Source organism: Crotalus tigris, unplaced genomic scaffold, assembly GCF_016545835.1.
Source record: "Crotalus tigris isolate CLP2741 ecotype Arizona unplaced genomic scaffold, ASM1654583v1 scf7180000020218.1340706, whole genome shotgun sequence".
Classification (NCBI taxonomy): Eukaryota; Metazoa; Chordata; class Lepidosauria; order Squamata; family Viperidae; genus Crotalus; species Crotalus tigris.
The window spans coordinates 590304-600988 of record NW_024097911.1 but is presented as its reverse complement, the minus strand read 5'-3'; the positions used below and the strand labels follow the sequence as shown (position 1 = coordinate 600988).

Below are 10685 nucleotides of genomic sequence, written 5' to 3'. Positions count from 1 at the left end.
TTTGCTGCACACGGGCTGCCAGATGTCATTGTGTCCGACAACGGCCCTCAATTCACCTCCTCCGAATTCCAAGCTTTCTTACAGGCAAACCTGATTCGTCATGCCACGTCTGCGCCTTTTCACCCGTCCACCAACGGTATGGCTGAACGCATGGTGCGCATCGCAAAGGACGCCTTGAAGAGACTCACCTACGGGGACTGGCATCACAGGTTGGCTGACTTTCTCCTTTCTTATCGCACCACACCGTCCACTTCTACAGGGAGAAGTCCAGCTGAACTTCGTTGGGGGCGCCAACTTACTACTAGACTTGACCGGTTGCATCCGGACAGACTGCCTTCATCTACCTCACATCCTAGGGCACCTAGACAACTACTTGTGGGTGCCCCGGTTTGGGCTCGCAATTACGGGCCTGGTCATACATGGGTCCCCGCTTCTGTGTCCAGGATCACAGGTCCTCTCTCCTACGAGGTTGCCCTGGACAACGGTCGTGTCCTGCGTCGGCACATCGACCAACTTCGCTCTAGGCGAGACTTTTCTGCTGAGACTCCTGGGTCTTTTCCAGGGGGGGAGGGGGACCCTTTGGAGCAAAGGGAAGGGCAAGAGCTACTGCCCATCTCCACTGAGGGAGCCACAAACGGCTCGTCCCAAGGTTCTGCAATTGCTCCGAAAAGAAAGTCATGGAGCTTACCCACACAACAGGCACTCACGCCTACTCCAGCCAGGGAGTCACCCCGGGGGCATACTCACTTTCCACACACATCACACAGCACTCCAGCAACGGAGGATACCCGGGGGCATCCCAACAAATCATTCCCCGCAAGAGAGCTGGCACACAATTCCCAAGGTTGGCCTGACCTTACCCCAAATCCTACAGGGGGTCAAACATACACAGAGCTAGTCGAGGAACCAAGTCCCGACTACAACAACCCTAGCACAAATCAGGGAACACCTGAGTTTTGGGAAAGTACAGAAACCCACACGAGCCCGAACACAGAATGGGGTTCAGGGAATGGACAGCCTCCTGACAGGTCTTGGACTGACCTAGGAGGTTCTACAGAGACGCCCAGCAGCGGCTATCACTTCAAGGGGCCTGAGGGTCTACAGCTAGGTAGGTCAACCAGGTCACAAAGTAACAGAAGCCCTGGCCTGACGAGCCCGGTGGGCAAGCAAGCAGGCCAGGCATCGGGGCACAGTCCTTGGAAGACACCAGGGCACAATAGAGAGAACAGGCTCACGCCTCCCTCCAGTCAGGGGACTTATGCCAGTAACCCAGAGCTAAGAAGGTCACAGAGAGCAAAGAAATCTCCTAAGTATCTAGAAGATTACATAACATTGCTGGCAAGGCAAAAGCCAGTAATCAGTGGGAGCACTGGGGAGCAAAATGTCATATAAAATAAATGTTGTATGTTGGTAGTAGTTTTAGCCCGGGGGAAAGGGGTGTTATGTCCCGAGCCTTTGCAAACGGCTCGGGCGTTTGCAGGCAGTCCCGGGCAGGTGCAAAGCTGCCCGGGACCAGACAGGCTGTCGCCAGCGCCGTGCGCATGCGCGGGTGCTGGCGCGGGAAAAGTAACCCATTTACCCGGGAGTTGCCTATATAAGAGGCTGCGAGGCGTTTGGGCGAGGCTGAAGCCATCTTCCTGTAAGCTGAACGCTGAATAAATGAAACTGAGAACTCCAGCTGCTTCTCGTGTCTGTTTTCCCGCCACGGACTCAACAATTACCACCAGTGATGCAGCAGTAAAATGTACATGTCCCAACTATACATGCGCTTGAGAGTAGCGAAGCATTGACAGAATTATTCTTCAAAATGAAGTTGCCTAGAATGTTGACAGAAAAATTGGTTAACAACATTGTTTTAGAAAATGATGCATAATTTACTGTAGTCTAGAATAGATTGTAGACTTTAGATGATGATTTATATAGGGGTCTTCAAACTTGGCCCTTTTATGACTTGTGGACTTCAACTCCCAGAATTCCTCAGCCAGGCACGAGGAGTTGAAGTCCACAAGTCATAAAAGGGCCAAGTTTGAAGACCCCTGATTTATATCATAGAAGAAAACCTTATAACTACTTGTTCAATTCAGCTCTGCTCCTCCAAGTATTTAACACCTTTGATCACCAGGATCACCCATCTTAGTTGGTATATAGGGATATTCCTAGAGGATATTCCAGAGAGCTCTTATTAAAAAAAAAATCCATGAATTGAGGTTCCACCTGTCATCTCCCGCAATGAATGTTCTCTGTCCCCCTAATTATTGGTAATTTTATATTGGGTTGTTGGTTAATTTCTATGCTATTTTTACACTGTATTAATCTAAAATTATAATTGAAAGTGAAGACAGTCCCTTTTGAATATAGAAGTGTATTTGTATGTATGTATATGCGCAATCACACACGTAGATAAAAAAATCAGGCCTCTTAGACAATTCATTATATAAGTTACACTATATGTTCAAATTGTTTGTAATTGTCTTCCAAATGCTTCTTTACTTGTTTGACGCGTGACCTTTGAACATGCCTAAAGTTCAGTAACATTTTCTGTAGGAAAAAAAGATAAAATTAATAAAGCATATTGTGATTAGCCTATGGAACCTGACTTTTGATACACCCCTCTCTCTCTCTTTGTGTTTGTGTGTGTGTGTGTGTGTGTGTGTGTGTATTTAACTAAGTAGTGCTTCAAGAGATTCTACAACCAGGTTATACACATACAACCAGGATGTTCACAGCCATGAGATGAGGAAGGATGATCCTGTGATATCCTTGCTTGCCTGATTAGGTGTTTTACAGATGGTTAACACTGACTAACCTTTGAGCCAGTGACCAACTGGTCCACTTTAACAGCCCTCCTTTTTTTCAGAGCTTTGCAATGAAGCAATGTAAGGTCACTGTATTGATCTGGAACATGTTTTTCCCTTAAATAAAGCAGGTTTTGCTGTGCTTCCTATATTTGTTTGGAAGTTGAAGAACTTTTTTTTAAAGAGATAAAAGATATGAGAAAGATTCAGAAAACATAATTTGAATTGTAAACTACCCAAAGTTATTGATTGAGATGACTATAGAAATTGGATGGATGGATGGATGGGTGGGTGGGTGGGTGGGTGGGTGGGTGGATGGATGGATGGATGGATGGATGGATAGATGATAGATAGATAGATAGATAGATAAATAGATAGATAGATAGATAGATGATAGATAGACAACATTGGGATGGGAAGTCCTGGGGCAGACTTGGCTGTCATGGATATTAACTAGTGATCAGAGGGGAGGAAGTATGCCTGCACAGAGGATGAAACTTAGTAGAACCTAAGACACTGGTGGGATCATTGAAAATTTAATAGGGGAAGCTACTTCTGCTGCACAAGAAGTGATGCTATAAGACTATTTAAATTGCTATTGTTGGGTTTGGACCGGGATTACCAGGATAACATTATTATATGGTCAAGAGAAAAAAATGATGGTGCCAGGGTATTATGGATCAATTCTAAACACAAGTAGCTTGGGGCCTCTGTCTCTGTGCTAAAGCTCCCACCACCCAGACTCAATCTTAGCTTATGAGGTTATTCGGGATGAAGAATCAACCGCTTAATATTTCACTGAGTCTTTTCTTGCAAATTGACTCTTTTCTACCTTTACACTATCAGCCCTAATTCTGAGTTATCTTCATTTTCTGGAAACAGTTGTTAGAGCCCAGGAATTGTGACAGTTCTCACACAACTTTTCCAACAGCATCTGGACTCTGCTGATTTTGTGTGTTCTGTCATATTTAAGGAGAAACCCTATCCAGAAAGTTTCCCTATATAACCCTCAGTCCCATCCATATTTTATAGAATAGAGAGAAAAAAACCCTAAAGCCTCAGATATTGAAATATTTGACCTCAGGATCTTTTGGAACAGGAAGACAGATTCCCCCACATCATCCTCAATGGAGCATGGCTATTCTAAAATACTGAAACAAACTACCTATTCTGAACTGGACAAAAAGTGACGAGAGAGCACACTCTTTTTGCAAACTTTACCTGGCGTTAACTAGAGAACTAGCACAAGAGGGTAAGGTGGATAAGGTACAGAGGCAATCTAGCAAAATTCATCCTCTTCTGTTTCAAAGCAGTACCAACCTCGGGGTATAAAACAGGAACTCTTGGGAAATTGCATGTAATTTCTTCCCATCAACTCCTGTTTATTGATTCATCTCTTGAAGCATCGGGGAATGAAAGTCCTTTTCGCATTATCTGTTACAGGAGGCTTGTCATTGACTGCATTTCTTATAGACAAGATCATCTAGATCTAAATCAGTGACTGTCTCTTTATCTTAACTAGCAAGGAAAACAATCCTAACCCCAACAATCTCTTCTACTGGGCAGAGACTCACCATACCGTTGATTCCCAAGGGCTTTCTGAAATAGTGCGAGTCTTCTCCTTAAGAGACCACTGTCATTGGAAACCACAAGTGTGTCATTTCTGTATCTGCTGCTTTCTTTTGCTCCAGGTCACCTCCAAACTTGTCACTCAGGAAAGTTACCATGAACCTGGCCTTTCCAGAAAATATTTGATGGTATCATGGGTTCCTACCTGGCAGCAGCTGATGGTTGCTTAGGAATATTTATCTCAGTATGGTTAGAAAATTGACATTGGATTTGGAGATTGGTTCTGTTTTTTTTTTTAAATTCTATCTTAATTTCATCTTATTGTAAGCTACTCAGAGTCTTTTTGCGAATTGGTTAACATAAATAAGTAGCCAGCTGAACAATACGTAAATCAAGGCCAAATCTGTCAGTCAAGGAAATACCATACATTATTTTATTATTTTCAAATAATTTGTCACAATGTTTAAACACTGAGAAAATAAATACCTGCTTCTACACCTTTTTCATGTGTGCAGGGCAGAGCAGCTTTTTCTATAACTATTAATCATTGAAATTGTTTTTTAAATTTGGAGGCATTCTCTCTGTTGCTTTTTTTTAATGCAGCTGAAAGATGGCAAAACTAAAAACTATTGATAATTGACATTAATAGCAGCAGAACTATGCAACAAATTGGGAAAAGGTTTTTGCATTTTCCCTAGGTAAATGATTGACTTCCTGTAGAATCGGACAAAAATAGTCAAATAATCCAAAGGAATTTTTAGCTGAAATAATAATGAGGCATGTACAATTGAACAAGAATTATTTTTTACTCTAACAGGTAAAGGCCTAAGCACTTTTTAATAATTTTGAAAAGAAATAAATGATAAGAAATTAAAATGAGGCTTCAGCCCAAATATAGAAGGGAAAGAACAACATATTTAAAAAAAATCAGCCAATCTTCAGACTTCAGATTCTCTGACAATGATCTGGAATGAGTTAATCTACTGTAACCTTATTCCACTCCGAAGGGCTGGCAGGTTGAGGGTCAGGAAAGATTGATCACGGGTAAGCCCCAGATTTTGAGAGGAAAAGGAACATAGAAGTTCTTGGCCACATTATTTATCAATTTTGTGGTCCATGTGAATTGCCATCTTGCTTATAGGCATGGGAGCTGCTGATTCATGCCATTTATATCTGGGCATTCACGTTATCTGCTCACAAATTGGAAGATGGGAATTATTTTATTGGGTTGAGAAGACATGCCAGAGCAGGACCAAGAGAAAGGTCTTGTTCATGGTTTCTCCTGTGGTTTAGTCCCACAAAACCAGCAGACAGAAATTTCAAGTATGAGTAGTAAAGCTGTGGAAGAAGCCCTATCTTGTGGCTGGAGATGACAAAGGTTTAGATTGCTTCGAGTAGGTATGTGGTGTTATTACTATATGGTGATGTGTGTAAATTAATGAAGTTTGGAGTGGTTGCCTGGCTGTGGATGCTACCAAAGTTTGTGTGGCCCTGACAGATGGTTTCCTGGTGATTGAAAACGGTGATTGGTCAAGTTTTACATTTGGTTGCTTTGAGGTTTGAGAAAAGGATGTTGTTGTTCTCATTGTTACAAAGCTCCTTTTGTTCATGGAAGAGACAACAGGTGACAACTGATGTGATGTCATGGAAGTTACAGGTGACTGCTGTCTAGGTGTGAGGGATTTAGTTGATGCCATCCCAGCAGTAGTAGGCTGTCCTGGAATGGAAAGTGTTTCCTGTGGCAGACGTCCAGAACTTGTTGGTGCTCCATGCTGTGGTTTTGTGGTTGGGGAGGAGGATGCAGATGTTGTAGGAGATGATTCATGGGCTGTTGTAAGAATTACATTATTGGTCTCTTGGGCAGGATTTGAAGAATACAAAATGGAATTCTTAGTAGTTGAAGATACCGCACCAAGTTGCTTTGTAGTTTGGCTTAATGAGAGCGTTGTTGTCATAGTTCTTTCTAGTGGTGGTGCTTCAGTTATTGTGATTGTTCCCAACACTGGCAGATTGGGTGATGGAGTTGCAGTGGTGGCTGCTGTAATTGTTTCCTGTAATGGCAGACTAGTTGATGGCAATTTAGTGGTGGTGATTGTAGTTGTTTCCATTGATGGTGGTTTGGTTGCTTCAGTTACCATGATTATTTCCAGTGCTGGAGGTTTGGTCAATGGAGATGCAGCAGTGGCTTCCATAATAGTTTCCAGTAATGGCAGATTGGTTGATGGCAATTCAATAACAGTGGCTGTAGCTTTTTCCACTGGTGGTAGTTTGGTTGCTTCAATTATGGCGATTGTTTCCAATGTTGGAGATTTGGTCAATGGAGATGCAGCAGTGGCTTCCATAATTGTTTCCAGTAATGGCAGATTGGTTGATGGCGATTCAATAATAGTGGCTGTAGTTTTTTCCACTGGTGGTAGTTTGGTTGCTTCAATTATGGCGATTGTTTCCAGTGCTGGAGGTTTGGTCAATGGAGATGCAGCAGTGGCTTCCATAATTGTTTCCAGTAATGGCAGATTGGTTGATGGCAATTCAATAACAGTGACTGTAGTTTTTTCCACTGGTGGTAGTTTGGTTGCTTCAATTATGGTGATTGTTTCCAGTGTTGGAGGTTTGGTTGGTGGAGATGCAGTGGTGGCTGCCACAGTTGCTTCCAGCAACTGATTAGTTGTTGACAATTTAGTGGTGGCTGTTGTGGTTGCTTGCACTGGAGGCAGTGAGACTGTTATGGCTGCTTCTGATGATGGCAGTTTAAATATTTGTTTTGCAGCTGGAAGTATTACCGGCACTTTGAGAGTCTCCAGTGGTATTTGAACTGTAGTTGGTCCCAATAATGTTACCGGTTGCTGCTGTCCAGCTGCTGAAGGTAATTTATCTTCAGGCTGGAGAGGATTCTCTAAGGCTCCCACTTGCTTCAGCCACTGTAGATGGGATAAAAGCTGAGAAGCCAGGATAGGGACTGTGCAGTTGTGCAAGCTCTGACTTACAAGGCCCATCACCTCCCATTCCCAAGTAACTGGATCATGACAGATAACGGGACTGCCCACTGGCACCTGAAAAGAGGAGAGGGCATGAGAATCAAACAATCAAGATGACCATGAAGTCAGATCCTAAAATTTGGATACTAAAAATAAAAAATATTAGAGTATCCCTGCTGGTGGAATACCTGCACATCTGAGATATTCTGCATATTTGAGATGTGGATGCTCCAACTTTGCTAGCCTTTCATAAGAGATCTGGATATTCCTCCAGGCATTTGGGCTGGGAGGTTAAGCAAGTTCCTGCTGATTGGTTGGTTTTCATTGGGTTTTTTTTCCCCTACTGAAAGTTGAAATTGGGTTTTTTTATGTGTGCGAGAGACCTTGGATATTTATTACTTGGATAACTGAAGTAACTATTGTTACTTTTAATTCCTGTACATCACCCAGAGTTGTTGCAATGAGTCGAGTGGCCAAATATGTTATTTAAATAAGTTAAATAAATAATTCTGCCAAAGAATGTCACAGTGGCTCTGTATTCTGCAACGTTACAGAACTTTTGTTATAGTCTGTATGTTTCTTCCCATCCAGTTGAGGTCAGATATAAGATTATTTGCTTATCAAATCCTATCTACTTCTGTAAGTGTAGATAATAGATGCGGTGATTCAGAATGGCTCTGTAGCTGGAAAAGTAGAACTAGTGCTGGAGATAGATGAAGAGGACCTCCCTTGCTCTTTGAAATAATAGTGATGAGTTTCCTTATGCCACAAAAGATAGTACAGTGGGAAACATCTGAAAAGGAATAAAATGTCCTGGAAAGCAAAGAGGAAATATTTTCCCCATTTATGGTCCAAAAGAATCCATTCATTTGGGTTACCTTGCAAGTTGTGAGCTTGGGAGGGTCTTTTTTTGCCACACACAAGTTCCTGCCTTCCGTTGTGTTAGGCCAATGCTTGGAACAGTCAGATATGCTCAAGGCCTCCACCATTGTCTCCTTTAGGAACCATCTCATTGATCCTGTGGAGGAGGAGAGAAGATTCTCAGCTAGCCCAGTTCACAGCATTCAGCACGAGACTTCTTTCCTCTCAGTCTGTATGCAGGGATGTGGATTTAGAATAGGCCAACAGGTTTTGAAATCTCATAAACTGCTTGTTCTCTCCTCCAGCTTCTCAATATATGTTTTAAAATATTCCCATAGCCATAAGGGCAGTGAAAATTAATCAATTCTTTTAGTATGTCACATTCTGGCTGTAATACCAGCTTCTCTGCTTGTATAGCATTTCTCACAGATGTGCCAAGACTAAATCCAGTCTATAGTCTGCTGGGATAAGCTAAGAAAAACAAACATTACCCTTTTGCTGATACCTTTGACCCATAGCCCTAACTCAGCTAGCTAAATAAAGAGTCTCCTAAACTATGATACAGCAGATTGAAACTCACCCTCTTGGCCTCGCTCGAAAATCCTACATTCCTCCTGTGTGTTGTATGGCTTTTCTTCCCGAGGAATACAAGCTGGCCACATGTCTTCTGCTGTTAAATCAACTGGCTGGGCAAGCAAGATGAGACCCAGATCATTATTGGGTGCTGTATTCCAGGAACTGAAGCCCCGATGTAGCAGAAACTGACTCACAGTCTTGGTGGAGGAATGCCCAGGAGATCCAGTCAACTCTACTTGGCTCGGATTCCTGCAAGGCAACCATAACAGTTTGTTTTATTCCAATCCAGGGATTTGGTTCTGTAATCCCCAACTGCAGGGCTTTCTGATAGATTGGAAGATGTATCTTCTTCAGTAGAGACATCCATTCCAAGGACAGAGCTGGAGAAAAAAATTGGCTTCAAATTCTATCAATACTCACATCAACAAGAAGCAGTTGGCTGCTGTCAGGACCCACAAGCTGCTCAGGATAACTCCTTGGCATCTCTGGCCGTTGCCGTAGATGTTCACGAGCCATGGGGCTTCTGTGGCTCCACTGTATTCAGAGATCGCGTTAGCTTTACCCGACTTAGGATCTGGGTACTGAAGGCCACAAACTGCAGAGGAAATGCATACAAGTGTACAGACCCAGCACATTATTCCCTATTGCATACGCAAGTTTACTCAAGGGCGAAAATGTAAGTAGTACAGAGGAAATTCGAGTCAACAAACAAGGTGGAAAAAAGGCACCAGAGATAAGATTTCCATTTGCCTGTCATGATTTTGGTCAATTAAGGCTTTCATGCTTTGGTTTTTTTTTAGTAAGACATAGAAGAGATAGACTAGGTTACCAGCATTTGCCCTACCTGTGGTGCACACCATGTTCCCTGCTTACAGGAAAAAGTGTATTTGTTAATTTGGGGACATTGTGGCCAATATGCCACAAATGCAACCAAAGCCTAGTTTGATCTCGCCTTGATCTATGCCATATAAAACTTTTAACTCTGAGGCTGCCTTACCCAAATCCAGTTGACTAGTCACTAGGAGATGCATGCAGTAACACTTCAGATGCACGAGTACAGAGAGCAATAAACTCCCTCTAGTCTTCCATGCTACAATGTAATAGCTGCTCCAGGTCTTGTCAATGTGCTGGTTATTCAGTTGAAAAGAAGTGAACTGGGTAACAGTCCTTCAGTCATTCCTCGAATCTCCAAACCATGAACTAACATCTAATATAAAGCAATGCTGCCTTTAAATATGAGAGCCACCCAGAGTCACTTATGTGAGATGGGTGGCTATATAAAATGAATACATGAATAAATAAATGCTGTACTTCCTCTTTCAATAATGTGCAAATAAATCAAAGTAAGGTGCTGAAAGTGGCCTCCATACCGACTGCTACCGCTGGTACCAACTCCACCTGTTATTGTTTGAAAACTCTGCTTTTAAAAAAAATATTCGAAACAAGAGTTTATTGCCATTATCTTAGTGCCCTTACTTGCATCTTCCTTTTCAAATATACCAGATTCATTCCATTCATTCATTCTGAGTTTTTTTCTACAAGACTTCCCTCTCTTCCTAGTCTTGGGAAACACTCAAGAATATTGTTGCTTACAGTTGGAGAAAGAGGACAGAAACAGTGGGAAGAGGGTACACAGCCCAAAGAGATGGTCCATCCTTTCTTTCTGTAACAGAAGAAGGTGTGGGAAAAGCTGAGAGCTCCGGGATGGAACCTTTGAGATCACAAATGATTAATTTGTGACCTCAGCTATGTGGAGCTCTAACATCATTTTGCCCGTCTGCCAGTGCCAGTGGTCTGGTAATCTCTGGTCCTAAATTGCATTTCCTTTTCTATACTTTTATTTCAAGGGTGTTCCTATTACTAGCATATCCTTCATTTTTCTGCCTCTACCATCCCATTACTATATGTG

At 42.5% G+C, this 10685-nt stretch overlaps 1 protein-coding gene across 1 annotated transcript; it reads right to left on the bottom strand.

Annotated features, from left to right (window-relative positions):
* Positions 1-5393: 5393 nt before the first annotated feature.
* LOC120318431 (mucin-5AC-like) lies at positions 5394-10413 on the bottom strand. Its single transcript, XM_039366015.1, has 5 exons — positions 10253-10413; positions 9197-9371; positions 8781-9025; positions 8218-8357; positions 5394-7414 (listed from the first exon to the last, which is right to left on the bottom strand). Exons 1-5 carry the CDS (start codon positions 10296-10298, stop codon positions 5717-5719), a joined length of 2304 nt encoding a protein of 767 aa, XP_039221949.1. The 5' UTR covers positions 10299-10413; the 3' UTR covers positions 5394-5716.
* Positions 10414-10685: the final 272 nt, after the last annotated feature.